The sequence below is a fragment of the Sciurus vulgaris genome (assembly GCF_902686455.1).
Source record: "Sciurus vulgaris genome assembly, chromosome: 14".
NCBI classification, from domain to species: domain Eukaryota; kingdom Metazoa; phylum Chordata; class Mammalia; order Rodentia; family Sciuridae; genus Sciurus; species Sciurus vulgaris.
The window spans coordinates 1,287,039-1,304,193 of NC_136475.1; the positions used below are offsets into that span (position 1 = coordinate 1,287,039).

Sequence of the window (17,155 nt, forward strand, 5' to 3'; positions counted from 1 at the left end):
TTAAAGATGGATTTAAGTCTGTTTCTTCTAGTAAAAGAAGCTGCAGGTGCACATGGCGTCCAAAAAATATGCCAAATTACTTTCTCAAAGCTGTGTTTGGAACACTTCGACTTGACTTGACTGTGATGGGGTGGCTTCTCCTGGGACCTCTGTAACAGGAATGTCTCCGACAAGAAAGGCATGGTTTGGTCCCCAGACGTATCGTGGACATTGCATGTTTAACAAATCTATCTAGTGTTAGGAAGAGTTATTTTAATATAAGACCAGGTCCTTCTAACAGCGTGTGCTAGATAGAGTCTTGGAAAATTCAGTACCAACAAGATGTCCACACAGCCTGTATCAGCATCTTTTGTTTATAGTGTTGGGGGTGTAAACCGAGGCTCAGTGCTCTATCAGTGACCAGTACTGTGCCCCAGCCTCAGTGTCCATTCTTGATCTATCTTTGTGAGGTGGCTAAAAGTGGGAATTCACTGAAAACATCAGCTTCATTATTCACATCACAGCATTTAATTTGCTTTGTCACTTCCTTGTAACAGTTTATCTAGAACTTTTTTTTTTTTTTTTTTTTAATGGTGAAGGTGGTTTTGGTGGCACACACTTGTAATCCCAGCTACTTGGGAGACTGAAATGGGAGGATCAGAAATTCCAGGCCAGCTTGGGCAACTTAGCAAGACCCTGTATCAAAATAAGAAATAAAAAGGACTGGGGATGCAACTCAGTGGTGGAATGACCCTGATTTCAGTCCCCAGTGCCATAAATAATAGATAGAGACATAAAGAAAAAAAGTATCAAATAGTTCTTCCAGTACTATTACTTATTCAAATATTAAATAAACAATATAATACTTATAGCAGAAGTCTTAACCTGGGGTTGTTTCTGGGGATAGAATTTAGTGACTTGTTGAATCTGGAACATTTTTCTTTTCCCCAGCCTTAAAATTTAGAACCATTATTTTCAAGTACGAATATTTACAAAAAACTGCTGTAGTTTTAGTTTTCATTTTGTGTCACTAATAGAAAGCATTTTTCATATTGCATTATAGTACTTGCAGTTTTTTAAAAATATTTCTGCTTATCACGACTTCCAAATTAGGATGATTCTTCTACCACTACATCTTAGTAACTATTTCACAAAATTTGCAACAATTTTATGATTATATTTCAGTGTAGTTGAGTTCCTTTGTGAACATTTTGTAGTTCGAAGGACTGAAAAATGTTATTCCAAGATTCTCTTTAGGCTGTCCTTGCGATCCAGGGCACTGAAAAACAGTTAACCCCGCCTTAAAGGATTGGCCTCCAGGTTCTTTGTTGACGATGGATATAACTTTAAAATGGAAACCAGATCGGACGTCATGGGGGGAATATGGAGAGGAGAACTGATAGAGTGAGAGTTCTGAGCGACAGAAGCCCAGGGTGTCCCTTTGCCAGCCCTCTCTGAGAGCAGAGGTGCAGAGGCACATGAGCGTCCAGGTGCAGACACCTCTGAGTCGGCAGTGCTTCTCAGGCAGGCTCACCCCGCGCGGATGGCGTGCGCTTGGCTAGCGAGGCAGCTCCGTCATTCTCCTAGGTGACATGTTGTGTCTGTGGATGATTTAGGGTGCTTCTGTTCACCTACTCCTCCCACCATGGTGTCAGGAGGGTAGTCTAGAAGATGATTTTGCTTCACACCTGCGTGTGGTGCATGTAGTTTAAACTGTAGGCATTTGGAAAGAGAGGGAAAAATTAAGTTGCTCATTTGAGGAGAACTTCAAATAGTTCAGATAGTTCCCAGCAGCGTTCTGCTCATCACGTATATGCTGCCGATTGTGGGGGACAGACGCCGTCACTAGTCCACACCACCGCAGTCTTGATTGGGGAGGACAGACGCCATCACTAGTGCACACCACCGCCGTCTTGATTCAGGGGGACAGACGCCATCACTAGTCCACACCACCATGGTCTGGGATGCCTTGGGCTCCTCCGTGTGAGGAGCTTGCTGCACTTAGTGTGATTATAGATTTTTTTCAAAAATATGCCATTACCCCTAAATATAAACCAATTTTGCTGAAAGTAGCAGCAGTTACTTCCAAAGCTGAAAGCGAAGGAGGGTGGGGGCACATGTTGGATCTGCCAAAGGGATTTCCCAGGAAGTGTGTGTGTGTGCGTGTGCGTGTGCACACACATACACTTGGAATTGAACCCAGCGGCTTGCACATACTCTCTACTACAGAGCACCCCCAAAGCCCTTTTTAAAAACATACAAATCACAGTCGGGCGCATCAGTGCATGCTTATAATTCCAGTGGCTCACAAGACTTGAGGCAGGAGGGTCGCAAGTTCAAAGCCAGCCTCAACAACTTAGTTCCTCAAAATAAAATATATAAAAAGAGCTGGGGAAATGGCTCAGTAATTGAGACGCCCCAGGCCCCAGTACCAAAAAAAAAAGATATAAAAATCACATAAAATTAAATTTACCTCGTGGAGGTTTTTTGTTTTTGTTTTTTTAATTATAAAGAATCATTGATTTGCACCTTACAATTTAAGGAGTGACATTCTTTAAAATATTGTTTTTGAGTCGTAAGGATCCTACAAATGTACAAATTTTCTACTTCTTACACTTGATTTTGTTAGTCAGACCTGCAATTAAGAAAATGTTAAGTACTGGCACCTCATTAATGATTTTAAAATTCATGAGCAATTCATGAAAAGGTCTGGTTCATACTTCTTTTGAGAATTTAATGGAAGAATCTCTCTCTTTGGAAAATAGTGGTATGCATTGGGGTGCAAACTTCTTTGTTTTGGGGGGTTTTTGTTTGTTTATATACAATTTTGTGGAAGGACAGTTGATGGTGGGTTGTTATGAATCTTTTGTGCCTAACTGTGAGGCCTGGATTGAGCTGCTACTGTGGTGAAATCTTGCATATAACTACTAACCGTTGAGTCTGATGTCACACACTTCTGCATTTCATCTCGTTGGCTTGTCCGTGACAGTCCCAGCAAGCAGTCATGTGTTTGTAATCAGCACGTTCTGTTCAGATTGCAGGTGAGAAGAAGTCTGCTCAGTGGCGCACGGTGGAGGGCGCCCTGAAGGAGCGCAGAAAAGCTGTGGACGAAGCTGCCGATGCCCTTCTCAAAGCCAAGTAATGACCGTGGACGTGGACAAGGGTTCGGGCCTCCTGGAGGCTTTCTTTGGGCTGGGCTATTGCTACCCTCTGCCTAGAATAAAGAGGAGGCAGAGAAACCTTCCTCCTCCTTCTCTGCTTGATCTGAACCTGTATGATCAGGAACACCAAGGTTTAAGAAGAGAGAAAATAAAAACAGAATTAAGCTAAAATAAATTTGGCAGAAATTGCTATACAGGATCCATAAAAGCAGGTTTGCTGTGGATTTCGCTTAGGGGATGTGTCTCTGCACATTTCCTGAGGTTCTGGACTTAGAACGTGGGTCACAGTCTGCTTGCCCTAACACGGGAGCACTGACTGTCTTCTGCCACCCTGACCTTGACTGAGGTGTTTTCAGCACTAGGTGGGAAAGGGGTCTCTGCCTATTGACCATAAAAAGCATCAAGTAATTTTTTTTCAAATTGTATTTCTTAGACTTTTAACAAACGTATATTGTGTTGTCTTCAGAGCTCTTTGATAAAGTTGGTAAGAAATGATACAAACTTTGTTTCAGAGAGGAGTTGGAGAAGATGAAAAGTGTCATTGAAAAGGCAAAGAGGAAAGAGATCTCTGGGGCCAAGCCTCACATAACAGCTGCAGAGGGGAAGCTTCACAGTATGATAGTTGATCTGGATAATGTGGTAAAAAAGGTGTGCTTAAGTCTTCAAAGTGTTCTATATTCTTCAATATAGTTCTTCAATCAAAATATTTTAGGATTTCAGGAAAACAATAAGATTCCTACTGTCTCTTCCTCTGCCCCTGCAAAGACTGATATTACTATTTTATTTTATTTACTGTTTCAGTTACTGGGGTTGAACCCAGGGTCTTAAATATGCTAGACAAGTGCTCTACCACTGTGCTACATCCCTGGTCCTTTTTATTTTTTATTTTGAAACAAGGTCTTGCTAAATTGCCCAGGCTGCCCTCAAATGCCAGAGTTGCTGGGATTAGAAGATGTGTGTCATGTAGTTGTTAGTGTGTTTAAGAACCTGCTTTGAATACAAAGTAGATTATTCAGTGTTATTGACACTTTCTTTAATAAGTCATGTTTTTGGTCTCCAGTTGTGGCCACTTGGGTAAACTTTGATCTTTGGGCAGATCTTGTGCTGGGGCTGCACCTAGGTGATCTGTGTAGTAGTCGCAGGACCTAGAGAAAGGGGGCAGAGGGGAAAATAAGATGGGAAGGGGCCTGTTCCCTGGCATTGGAATGGAGTTGGAAGGAAACAGACAAGATCCGGTTTCCTCTTCCTGAGTCTGTGTTTTGGCTACACATTCCCAAGCAGGCATCAGTCACTCCCTTTTCTTAGATTGATGGTGGTGCTCCTTGTTCCATTGAACCTGTTACACCCCTGGCTTTTGTTCAGGTCCAAGCTGCTCAGTCTGAGGCCAAGGTTGTATCTCAGTACCATGAGCTGGTGGTCCAAGCCCGGGATGACTTCAGACGAGAGCTGGACAGTATTACTCCAGACGTCCTTCCTGGGTGGAAAGGATTGAGTAAGTACCACTGAAGTGTGGGTCTCTTTTTCTTTCTGACTTTGAGCACTCATCATCTCATCTCCATTCACGGAACCTTTACTTCTCTGGCACATCTCATGGGTGTGCAGTCTGTTACTTCAGCCTGTCACCACAGATGGCACAGCTGTGATGATACCCCTATGGTTTTACCCTTGGTGAACAGAGTGCCAGCCAGTGTTTAATTCCATGATGTTATAACCTTGACTCTGCTAGAATACTGTGCATACCTGGGGTTATTCAGACCTTTGGAACTTCAAAGGTATCTGTAATGAATTCCTTGAAGCAAACCCTGTGACCACTCTGTGATAATAGCACGGTGTTGAGAGTTCATCTGGGGCCCTAATTCTTCCTAGGGAAGGAAACCGACCATCTGGTTGTCCACTTGGAAAGTTCAGGCTGCCGGGGCAAAGGTCTAGTAAAATGTGAAGACATTAAAGTGTGGTCCTCAGCCCAGAGGACACTGCAGACACTGATGTTCTGGCCTCTGGCGGATGAGGGCCCTTGGTGCTACAGAGGGCTGTCTGGCTCAGAATGTCACTGCTGCCAAGGTGGAGGAGCCTGTGCTCGAGAGCTGTTAGGCTTCTGGAAAGCGAAGGTCCCTGCAGCGCAGTCTCTGGATTATGTAGTTCTTGAGCAACCTTTAATTTTTAAAACACACATTCACTCGTGACAAAAGCTAAAAGACACACTTGGCATTCGTGCATTTGCTTTTCACTGCTGCCCATGGCCACGCAGTTCTCTGAGGGCAGTTGGTTACTGATTCCCTGTGTCCCTGCAGAGCCCTGTGGACTCCTCCCTGAGGCCGACATGTTAGGGCTGCATGCTTGTCAGCACATTTGTGAGGAACTGTTTTGCCCTCATGCTCCCGATTCTCTGAGTGAGGTGCCCAGTAGTATTTGGTCTATCCAGCACGTCTGCGTTCTCTGTAACTGGACGGTGCCAGGTACATGTGGCCATGCCATCAAGCAGTATTCTGTGTCCCGAGCACTCCGCCTATATTAGCTTAGTACTAAGGTTCACGACACCTGTGAGGTACAAGTTGCTACGACTCCATCGTATAGATGAGAAGATGGAGACAGTGGGAGGCTAAGTAATTTGGCCCTGGGTTTGTGCTGCCCACTAGCCACACTGTCCTCTGCCTGAGTGGTTTGTATTGGCAGCATAGGGCACCCTCTTGGCCTTGGAAGAGCCATGTGCTCATTCCTGGAGAGACTGAGGGCACGGTGCCAAGGAGGCCAGGTGAAGCTGCTGCAGTGACCTGCGGGCAGAGTGCCCGGCTCCTGCTCTGCTTCCCAGGGCCCATCTTGTGGCCAGCAGTAAGTCTGCGGAGCCGCGGGAGCCGCTGGGGGAGGTGAGCTTGCTCTCCCTGACCAGCACTGCGGCTTCAGCTCAGGTGTGCTCCAGGAGAGGCGCAGCTGAGCCTGCCTGGTGGGGCTGCTGCCATGTCAGCACTGTCTCTGATACAGACGTTAGGAGACCACTGCAGAGTCCTTCACGCACACGAAGCTCAGGAGCATGAGAGCCAAGCCCTGTGTTACCCAAGGAGGCACGTGCCAGGGCGGTGCCATGAGGAGCTACAGACCCACAGGGAGGCCTGTGGGCAGGGGAGGCAGTCAGTGCGCAGTGGCGGTCCACGCCAGCCTGGCCTGTGTCCTGGGTTGAACCCGGCACTTGTCGCGAGCTCTCCCCCTCAGAGTCCCCGCCCTGTCTTCTTACTGTTTATATTGAGGGAGCTGGTGTTTGAGGGCCCCTGCCCTCAGGGCAGTGAACTAGCGTGTTTGCAGCCTGTGTCGGTGGCACATGGAGTCTGGCCCGAGTCTCGCCGTGTCCAGCTTGGCCAGTCTTTCCCACAGCACTGGGGCAGACCCTTGTTTCTTTGGTTGAACTCCAGAGTAAGTTGACTTCCAGATGAAGAATGATCCTCAAGAAGCTCGCCCTGAGCGGCCGTCCCTGAGACGGGCTGCTGCTCTTGTCCAGGGCTTGCCCTAGGTACTTTGGCCATGGTGGGGACAGCATTCAGACTTCAGAATGTTATTTTTTTTCTTCTTACCCTCAAATTGGGCAGCCACATTTTTTGTGTTTTTATTTTTTTGTACAGGGTAAATGTAAGGTTATTGTGAGTTCAGTGTTTAAAACCGTCTAAAGAGAAAAAAATCAATTTCTTGAGTATTTGGAAGGTTAGGCCTGGTTCTGAGAACAGCCAGGACTGTGGCTTACTGTAACACTCTGAACTAATGCACATGAAAGGGGTAAAGAAAGCTGTGATTTCTGTGATAAGTTGATCACTTTGGTCAAATAGAAATTAGTCCCTTAAGACCAAGATTAATTTTAATATCAGTGATTGTCTTGTTTCTGAAGTGTTACAATTTATGTACATTTCTTTTTTTCAAATGGTTTTTCTTTTTCTTTGTAGGTATTTCTGACCTAGGTGAGTAATTACATGTATTTTATGTTTAAAGGCATTTATTTTGAATCTTAGAAGACTGAAGTCTTTTGGTTGTGACTATTGTTGAGTCATCTAAGTAATATAAAGTAAAATCATGTTACGTGTGATAAATCTGAGTTGGGTGTTTTGGGCAACCACTTGTTCTCGGGAACAAACATGTAATTGGAAACTAGTAATTGGAAACTAGAGATGTGAGGGGTGCATGTGTGTGTGTATGTACGTGTGTGTGTGTGTTTTCTTATGCTTAAATTCTTGTTTTGGAGAATTCCAGTGTTTAAAAGGAGGGAGAAAGGTCCAGCGAACCCTGACAGACCCACGCCTTGACTTCAGCAGTCTTCAGCCCCAAGTCAGTTTGGTCTCAGGTCCCCACCCGACCCCAGTTTATGTCAGAGCACACCCAGGAGCCACATCCTTTCACTTGTAAGATCTTCAGTGTTTTTAAGAGCATAATTTCCATGACAGTGTCCCACCTGAAGCTTGATTCTCTATGTCATCAGGTATCTATTCACTGTTCACACATCCTGACTGCTTCAGATGGTGGATTTTTATAGATTTTCATTCAAATCAGCATGAAAGGGAGTTCCACACATTGAATTTATTCAGTAAATCTCTTGATGCTTTTTTGCCTCTCAGTTTATTTATTACTGAGTCATTTATCGTATAGAATCTCGTGCATTTTGTATTCTATTGCTGGAGTTCTAACTCCTAACCTGTGGCACAGTTTGCACACTTGTGGAGAGTGAAATTGAAAAAAAAACCCAAACTATCAAAGCCCAGAACTATAGGATTTAAACCTAAATGAGAATCTCGAGTCCTGCATATTTTTAAAAGCTCCACAAGCAATTCTGTGACCAGCTCTGGTGCGGACTATTTTCCTGGATAAATTGTGTTTAGGTAAAGGAACCAAAACTTGTGGGGGATTTTGATTTGGCTGGGGTTTGTAGAGCGGTCCCTATGGGGATGCCGTTAGGAGCGGTGGTGGCCACGCACGAGAGGCAGTGTGGCAGTGGCGGTCCACGTCAGTGCTCCTGGGTTGAACCCAGGCACTCGGCCAGAGCCCTCCTCCTCAGAGCCCCCACCCTGTCTTTTTCTTTTTCATCTTGAGACGGGGTCTTGCTGAGTTGCCGGGTGACCTCAGACGTGCCATCTTCCTCTCTCAGGATTACAGGGATCTGCCACCACACCTGGCAAGCTTTATATTTAGAAGCAAACTTACAGTAAATTGGAAAGCCAACTTCGAGTTAGTCAGACTTGAAGAACTGCTGTGGGCTCTGGAAAAGGGCTACTCACTCCATACCTAAGGCTTACCTGAATTCTTGCAATTTAGAACTTCAGTTTTGGACGCTGGCTGTCACTTTCTGGTCAGGAGAATTTAAATCTCTTCCTGTTGGCTACGTTTTGTCTTTCCTTACAGCTGTAAAATTATAGCCAAGTGAAGCAAATGCCCTTGCAGTGATGTATAATGTTGGTGGAATCATTAACTCTGATGTGGTTGTCTGTTTAGCTGACAAGCTGACTACCGATGACCTGAACTCTCTGATCGCGCATGCACATCGTCGCATTGACCAGCTAAATAGAGAGCTAGCAGAGCAGAAAGCCACAGAGAAGCAGCATATTGCATTAGCCTTGGAGAAGCAGAAGCTGGAAGAAAAGCGGGCATTTGATTCTGCAGTGGCGAAAGCATTAGAACATCACAGAAGCGAGATACAGGCTGAACAGGACAGAAAGGTAGAGTCATGAGACTCACTCCTAACAGTAAGTGTGTCCAACCAGGCCGTGCTCTGGAGGCCACACTGCCCGTCACTCGGTGTGAGCTGTGCCTGTCTGTCCACTGTGGAGCTTTGGCCTTTGCTCTTCTGGTCTGAACTTCCAGGAAGGACTGACCTGGCAGGGTTCCTGTATATTGAGCAGATACGAAGGTGTGGGTGCTGATAGCTGCTTCTACCCAGGATCACCTGGTTCATCCTTCCCAGCATTCAGTCCCTGAAGCAGAATTCGGATTGCATATTTTTCTGCAGTATCGTTAGTGGTTGGTGGTTCACAATGCCATAGCTCCGAGCTGTCCTTTCAGGCACACCACATGCTGACTGACAGCATGACAACTTATCCCACCTTTGAAGCCCGCTCTTCCTGGTTGTGAAGGAACCACTCCAGCTTTCTCCCACTTGCTGGCTGGTTGGCCTGTGTGCTGCCCCTGCATACCGGCATGCCTGGCCGGGTTCTGAAGCCTATCTCCAGCTGTGCTGCCCCGTGCTCTGTCTCATCCTGGGCTGGAAGTCTAAATGCTCTATGCCACATAACTGCTCCTGGCCAGCAGCCTGCTTCCTGTCCCCAGCTGAGTTTCAGTCCTTCAGCTGCTCAGAACACCTGCCCCCCCAGCGCCTCAGCATGCTTCTCTAAAGGCCAGCGCCCAGCTTGGCTGTTCTCCCACGACTCACGTCCCATCCACTGACAGATCCTCCTGGTCCTCCTCCAGGGTGGAGCCCAGCCTGTCCACTTGCTCTGTGTCACGCCCACTTTGTCCAGTGATGGTCTTAACAGGTTTCCCTGGCTTCATACCCATCTTCCATGTCTGTTTACCTAGGCAAGTGGTCCTTGTGAAACAGTCCAGTCAGTACCACACTGCTGAAAGGCTTTCACTGGCTGCCCACTCCATTTCATCGAGGTCTGGATTCTTTCTGTGGCACTGGGGGTCAAATCCAGGACCTGGTGCGTGGGGGGCAAGCACGCTGCCTCTGAGCCACACTCCAGCTGCAGAGTGCCCGTTGCTAACCCGGGTGCACCCTGCTTGCACCAGCAGCCCGCCCTCACTTCACTGCCGTGCGGATTCCAGACTTGTTTCCTGCTCTCCGCCCGCTGTGTCTGATGGCTGTGGTTCTGAACTTGGAGTGGTTTCCACAGCAAGGCCCTTCCCGGCCAGCTTCCATCAGCAGCACGGTCTCTGGGCTGGTTTCTGCCCTGCTGCCCTGTGTGTCCCGGTTGAGTGGGAGGAGGGGGAGCTGCTGTAGACCCGTCCTTGTGTGCTCACTCACCCGGAGAGGACCCCGACTGAGCAGGCACGCCGTTCCTGAGGGCTTGATCTTCCTGAGGGCTTGATCGCTGTCTGCTCCTCTGTCAAGGAGCGTGTGTGAGAAGTGTGTCTGCCCTGCCCAGGGCATCCAGTGTGCACTCCGCTGGTGCTGCGATGCCTGGAGGGGTTCTCGGTTTCGTATACTGCCCCTGAGAAAAGCTCTGAATTCAAGGTGATTGGTGCTAGATAATTTGTAATATCATTCTTGGCTGATCATTAGGCAAGACCATATAGACTTTTCATATTTTTGGTTTGATATGGCCTGTGTTAAATCTAAATTGATTTGAAAAAAAGCAGTTCAAGAACATTTTTCTTTGTTGAGAAGAAATTGTTTATTGGTCTGGCAGTGTGACTCAGTGGTGCAGTGCTTGCTGAGCAGGCATGAAGCCCTGGGTTCCATCCCTAGTATCCCTCAAAAAAAAGAAATTATTTTCAAGATACTAACTGTATTTATGACCTTCAGAGTAGGCATTACTATTCAATGACTGAGAAAACGGAGAGTCCAAGATTTCCCCAAGGTCACACAGGCTGTGGTGCGGTGAGCCTTGGTCCGAAGTCTGTGTAGCTAACTTCTGAGTTCTGGTATTCCTCACTTGTCAGGGAAGAAATAACTTTTTTTATGGGGCAGCCTGGTTAGAAGGAAGCATAGGTTTCAAGGCCATACAGACCTCCTGTTGGGATCTTGTGCCGCCAAGTTGTGTGGCCTTGCTTGAGTGGCTTTGCAGTGTACAGCCTGGGAGCCGTGCAGCAAGGAGAATAAGGAATATACTTGTGGGCCTGGCGGGGGATCAGGACCGGAGCTGCTATGTCACGGTTCTCACTGGTCCTTCGATTTCCTAACAGCTGCTGTGGAGAACTGAGAACTAATCATTGCCCTGTTTGGCCTCACAGGTAGAGGAAGTCAGAGATGCTATGGAGAATGAAATGAGGACCCAGCTGCGCCGCCAGGCGGCCGCCCACACTGACCACTTGCGAGATGTCCTTAAGGTGCAGGAACAAGAGCTGAAGTATGAATTTGAGCAGGTGAGGCCCTTGGAGAAGCGCGGGCTCCCACGGCCCCTTCAAGTCTGGGTGGTGCTGGGTGGAACTCAGAGCCCAGCCTTGCTGCACCGGCGCTCTGCCCTCCTCTCCCGGTGGTGTTCCCAGGGTACCCAGGGGAGAGCCCGTGTGGCTGCCTTGGTGGGCCGTGCACATCTGCAGAACTGTTGCTCACAGAGCAAGCCTGTGTGTGTCACGTGGTCTGTTCGTGGGTCTTCGCGGTGTGCAGGTGGTCACAGGGCCTCCTTGGTGCGCGCAGCCTGTATCTCCTGCCTGCTCTCCACACACTCTGAGCGTGTGCTTGCTCAGACTTGGTGAGCAAGAGGCTTCCCAGACAGATGTGATCTGGACATCACTGCAGAGTACCAGGATGCCTCCAAACACAATTAATCTCTGCTCCACAACTCACTTATCGGAACCTTAGCTTATTTTGTGTTCTAAGAGGAAATGAGGTGTTCTAAGTAAGGAAATCTAGAAAATGAATTTGTGCCAAGATAAGGTGTTTTAAATTCCTTTTTTTTTCCTGGAGAAAAATGAATGCATAACGTCTTAGAGGTCAGGATGTGATCGGTCGTCACTGCGGTGCCATCATCCACCTTCAAGGTTGGCAGTCTGTCTCTCCCTGGAGCACCCTCTTCTCTGCCCCTGGTCTGCTCTCTCTCGCACTGAGTCCCATGAGGAGTTGGTGCAGAGCTGCGCATCTGGCCTGTTGGCGACTGATGTGTGGTCAGGCCCCCTGAGGCAGGCGGGGCGTTGCTGGAGGCCAGTCTCTAGCTGGGTGCCATGCCCAGGGCAGCAGTGCTTTTCCGTGACTACTTGCGTTACATTTCAGGACCTGTCTGAGAAGCTGTCTGAACAAGAATTGGAGTTCCGTCGACTCAGTCAAGAGCAGGTTGACAACTTCACTCTGGACATAAACACTGCCTACGCCAGACTGAGAGGAATCGAGCAGGCTGTGCAGAGTGAGCGAGTCCCTGCTGCCCCGTGGTCTGTCTCAGTGCAGCTTCCTGGGTGGTGTCCTGTTAAGGGCAGCATGCTGACACTGAAGTCACGCTCCTGGGTCATACTTATTTCCTGGAAAACTGGCCCCAGATTTGAGGCGTGTTTAATGGAGGTCTGTTAGAAAAAAAGGCGTGGGGGGTGCTAAAAATGAAATCTGAAGGACTGGTGTGACAGGCATAAGACCTGCACTTTCAGGCAGTCTCACCCACACTCTTGCCATCTCTGTGCCTGGTGGTGAAGGCCAGTGTGGACCATGCACTCCTCCCTGGGCACTGGAGGTTTTCTGTAGGTGATGTGCTGAATCTCCTCTGAGCGGATAGGAGTTATGCTGAGGCCTCCAGGTTACATTCAGAGGGATGTATGCTGGTGGTGAGAGTCCTGATGAAATAGATTGCTTTGGGAATGTAATAGAATCTCGTTTTGTCATATTAAAAAAAAAAAAAAAAAAAAAAAAAGCACAGTACTTTGGGAGTTTCCAGATGCAGTCTTGTCTGGTGAGGTCACCTGGAAGTCTTCCTGTCACAAACTGGGGCTTAAACCCGGGGATGCTCCACCCGTGAGCTCCACCCCAGTCCTTTTTATATTTTATTTTGAGGCAGGATTTCCCTAAATACCCAGGCTGGCCTTGACTTGCGATCCTCCTACTTCAGCCTCCCAAGTAGCTGGGATGACAGGCGTAAAATCTTCCATGTTTTTTGCAGCAAATTTCTGGTGACCTTAAAATGAATCCTGCCCTAGTTTGAATACCATGTTGCTTTTCAGCCACTAAACATGGAGACCTCTGAATTAGCCTGCAAGCGAGTGACTCATGTGTGCCATCTGACAGTGTGCTGTCCCTGGGACCCCAGGGTGGGGAAGAGACGGGGCTTGCTGTGCAGTCCTCCTGGTCTCTCGGTGACTCCAGCAGCAGCCCTTGTGGAACTGTGCTGAGCTCACTGCCGTGGTGAGAGGCTCTGGGCCTCTGCTGCCTGCGTGGACTGGCCTGCTGTGAGTGCATCGAGGTGTTCTTTGCCTTTGTTCCCTCGCAGGCCATGCGGTTGCTGAGGAAGAAGCCAGAAGAGCCCACCAGCTCTGGCTTTCGGTGGAGGCCTTAAAGTACAGCATGAAGACCTCTTCTGCGGACACGCCCACCATCCCACTGGGCACTGCAGTGGAGGCCATCAAAGTCAACTGCTCCGATAATGAATTTGCCCAAGCCTTAACTGCAGCCATCCCCCCAGAGTCCCTAACCAGAGGGGTCTACAGTGAAGAGACCCTGAGGGCTCGTTTCTACACTGTCCAGAAACAAGCCCGCAGAGTGGCAATGGTTGATGAGACCAGAAATAGCTTGTACCAGTACTTCCTGTCCTACCTGCAGTCGCTGCTCCTGTTCCCTCCCCAGCAGCTGAAGCCTCCAACAGAGCTCTACCCTGAGGACATGAGCACCTTTAAATTGCTCTCCTATGCCTCCTATTGCATTGAGCATGGCGACCTGGAGCTGGCGGCCAAGTTTGTCAATCAGCTGAAAGGGGAGTCCCGACGGGTGGCCCAGGACTGGCTGAAGGAAGCCCGAATGACCCTAGAGACAAAGCAGATAGTGGAGATCCTGACGGCGTACGCCAGTGCCGTGGGAATAGGAACCACTCAGGTGCAGCAGGAGTGAGGCCTGGAGTCGGGCAAGGGCACCTCTCGCGCGGGAGACCAGCAGCCATAGGCCAAGGGTTTGCAGCAAGGGCCCCAGATTGTCTAAAACCTGCTCTGAGCCCTGTGCCGAGCGTTCGCGCCTGTGGCACCCACCCTCGTTCCACTCTATCATGTCACTGAACTCCAGGAGTGCTTCCTTGCGACTTGTGTAACGTCCTATTTTTCAGGTTTTACTGATCAGGCTTGTGAGCCAGTCCAATGATGTTTGTGATCCTTACTATTGATTCTGCCCTTGGAGCAAACTGAATAAAGCAACACAGTGGATACCCAGCCTCCCGTCACTTTCTAAAAGTGCCACTGCTGGTTTGTTGTGTGCAGAAGACTCTCTGGAGCAGCCAGAACTGGGAGCCCTGGTCTCGGTCACCACCAGACCAAGACCTGGTTTTATTGGCTTTGAAGTTTTAGTAAGCTGATCACTGCCGGTCCAACTTGAAAGAGTGATGTATAGGCGAAATGCCAGTGTATTTATAATTGGGGACGTATCTTTGTTGTGATTGAAAAGTACGAGGAATAGCTTGCCTCCCCAGCTTTTGATTGCCACCTGCAGAAGCACGTTCATTCCACACCAGGACCCAGCGTGCACTCACTGGTGTGTATCCACACATGAAGCGGTTCTCCAGCCATGGCTCACGTTCCTCCCTGTGCTATGACTTCACCAGGGTGGACCTAGTGAGCCTGGAATCTTAGCAAAGGGATCAAGTAATTTTGTTTCATCTGGATCACCCTTAGACCCAAAGAACTTTGCTTCCCCTTGCTAAAGATGGGGACGATGGCCATATTGGATAATCACTAATGTTTTCCTACCATTTGACTTAGCTTTTACTCCCCAAAGACTAACACTGCTACATAAAAATACTGCTGTCCATCCCCCCAACTGCTATTTATTAGAGCTTATGTGTTCATAAACTTATTGAGGCATTTTTATCCAAGTAACAAATCTGCAAGTTATTGGTGGAGGGGTGCTGCTTATACTTCTGCTGGTGTTCACCAGCCCTTGAACTTAAGTTTGATTCAGCTCTCTGCATAGCACTGACCTTGTCTTCAATTTTGGGATAGGCCTAGATTGATGTTAACATTCCTTATAATCCATCCAAAATATTCCTTATATTCTTAATTCAAAACAGCATCCAATTTCAGATCAGGACACCTGGCTTTGTGGCATGCCCTTCGAAGGTGGCCGCCTCCTGGAGACCCACCTGGAGCGGTTTCTGTCAGAAGGTAATGGGCTGTTCCAAGGTCAGCTTTCTTTCCCCTTTGGAATAGCATGAAACTATAAATGCATCAACTTGCAAAGCTCAGCTTACCCGTCACATTTGAACTTTCTGAAATTTCTTCTTTACTCAAGAAAATATGGCTTGTAAGGAAATCTTTTCTTGTTGCCCTGAAAAACTGCTTTCAGATGTGTTTATCTGAGCACGTCAGAAGCAAGCAATGCTGAGGATGAGGTCAGGTCTCGCACCCACCACTGACTTCAGTCTTAGCACAGTTCCTTTAACCAAGTGGTGTGGCTGGGAAGGGCTCTGCTTGGCCTGGGTTCTTTGCTGTTTGGGGAGGAGGCAATCAAGGGTCAAGGGTCAAGGCTGGGAGGTGGGAGAGCTGGGCAGTAAGTACAGGTCAGCCTCACTGCCCAGTCCTTTTGGAACTGCTTTTCTGCTTGATGATCTAGAGACAGGAAAAAGGGGATCACCTGCCAGTGCATGTGAGGTGATGCGGCTCCTCCAGCCTTTTGGGTGGGAGTCTTTCTTTGGGGGGTGTACTGGGGCTTGAACCCAGGAACGCTCTACCACTGAGCTGCATCCCCACCCCTTAGACAGTGACTTGCTAAGTGGCTGAGGATGTCAAACCTGTGACCCGTCCTGTGACCATCTCCATGCCTGGCTCCACTTGTTGGTTTTGTTGAAGGCTGTGGAAGAGCAGCAAGGCCTCTTGTTTTGGAGACTCCATTGGTACTAGTGAAGTTTAGTCCACTTGGACATTCATAGAGGAATCCTGAATCCTCCCAAGCTCTGGAAAACCCCTGGGCTTGATCCCTGGCCGTTCTTTCTCTGTAGCATTCATTCATGGCTGGGCAGGTCCAGCTGGACCAGCAGGCTGTTTGCTTGCTGTTGGACCTTGGACACCATCCTTTTCTTGACTACCCCATGTCCTAGCATGTGGCTGGACAGGAGCCAATACACCATTCTCTGGCAAAATTCCACCTCACCTTGAAAGTCACTTAGATAAGTCTAAAATGGCCCTTTCCACCCACGCTCCTAGACAATCTCAGCACATCCTGTTTGTTTAGATACTGTTGCTCGTGACCACCAAGAAGTGCATATTTCTACCTTGTAAACCTGCACAAGTAGGTCTTTGTGTGCTTACATCCCACAACTGCCCGTGATGGAATTCCTGACCCACTGATTGTGCTTCACCCACCAAAACTGAGTTCAGTTCCTGCATCTGAAAGGACACTCTGTCCCTGTGTAGACTGGGCACACAGCCAGTGATGAGCACTCATACCTTTCCTGACAGTGTTTGTACGGTGGCCAAGATGAATGAATCTTCTGCCGCCATGGCACTCATTAAAATCCATTCACTAGGTCTCGAGTGGACTTAAAGCCATTGGAACCTTCTGATGCCGCCAAGTCTTACACTGGCACACTCTGAGCTGTAGGAAGACATTAGTCCTCCAACGTCCTGCTGAGCTAGACATCTGCTAACTTCTAACGTGCACGCACTGATGTGATTCTGAGGCAGTACCAAAGCCCACCCCGTTCACTCGTGAGGCTCTGGAGCACTTGCTGGGAAGCTGCGTCAGGGTCCCAGCTTCGCAGAAGGCTGCGTCCTCACTTCTGACACGACTGCTTACTGCTGTGAACACACACCCGGTGGCTCTGCGTTCACTAAAAGCAGCACATCTCCTTTAAATGCTGAGATTTTTCTGAACTCAATTCTGGTTCTAACTGGATCTGAATCACAACTTAAAATTTCCCCTCCATATAAGCTCATTGAGATGTACTGTTTTAACTTAGAAATGTTTCCTGTAACTCAGAAATATCTTATTCATACTGTTCTGCTAGAGTGGGTCTTTAAAAAGAGGGGTCCTGTAGCACCCAGAAGCCACTTACTCTTAAAACAAGTGCCTTTTAGGGAAGCAGTGTGATGTGTCAGTGTAGATAGATAGCCACCAGAAAAGGTCACCTTTACAACTTGGTAGGAATGAGCAGGGGTGGGGACCAGTGGGGATCAGAAACACGGGACGGGATTAGAGTTAGGACAACTGA

The 17,155-nt window shown here is 48.2% G+C and overlaps 1 protein-coding gene across 11 annotated transcripts in view; it reads left to right on the plus strand.

Annotated features, from left to right (window-relative positions):
* IMMT (inner membrane mitochondrial protein) overlaps nucleotides 1-14,156 on the plus strand; it is a gene marked incomplete at its 3' end in the record, with an annotated part of 47,186 nt that extends 33,030 nt beyond the window's left edge. For 9 of the 11 annotated variants that reach the window (XM_079111254.1, XM_079111260.1, XM_079111257.1 and 6 more), the window contains 8 exons: nucleotides 3,014-3,117; nucleotides 3,653-3,788; nucleotides 4,503-4,632; nucleotides 7,067-7,081; nucleotides 8,604-8,827; nucleotides 11,061-11,192; nucleotides 12,040-12,169; nucleotides 13,238-14,156. In XM_079111254.1, coding sequence (XP_078967380.1) covers nucleotides 3,014-3,117; nucleotides 3,653-3,788; nucleotides 4,503-4,632; nucleotides 7,067-7,081; nucleotides 8,604-8,827; nucleotides 11,061-11,192; nucleotides 12,040-12,169; nucleotides 13,238-13,851 — 1,485 coding nt within the window. Of the gene's footprint in view, nucleotides 1-3,013; nucleotides 3,118-3,652; nucleotides 3,789-4,502; nucleotides 4,780-4,818; nucleotides 6,322-7,066; nucleotides 7,082-8,603; nucleotides 8,828-11,060; nucleotides 11,193-12,039; nucleotides 12,170-13,237 lie in introns of those variants that run through there. The other 2 variants (XR_013759359.1, XM_079111255.1) reach the window with 2 other exon arrangements.
* Nucleotides 14,157-17,155: the final 2,999 nt, after the last annotated feature.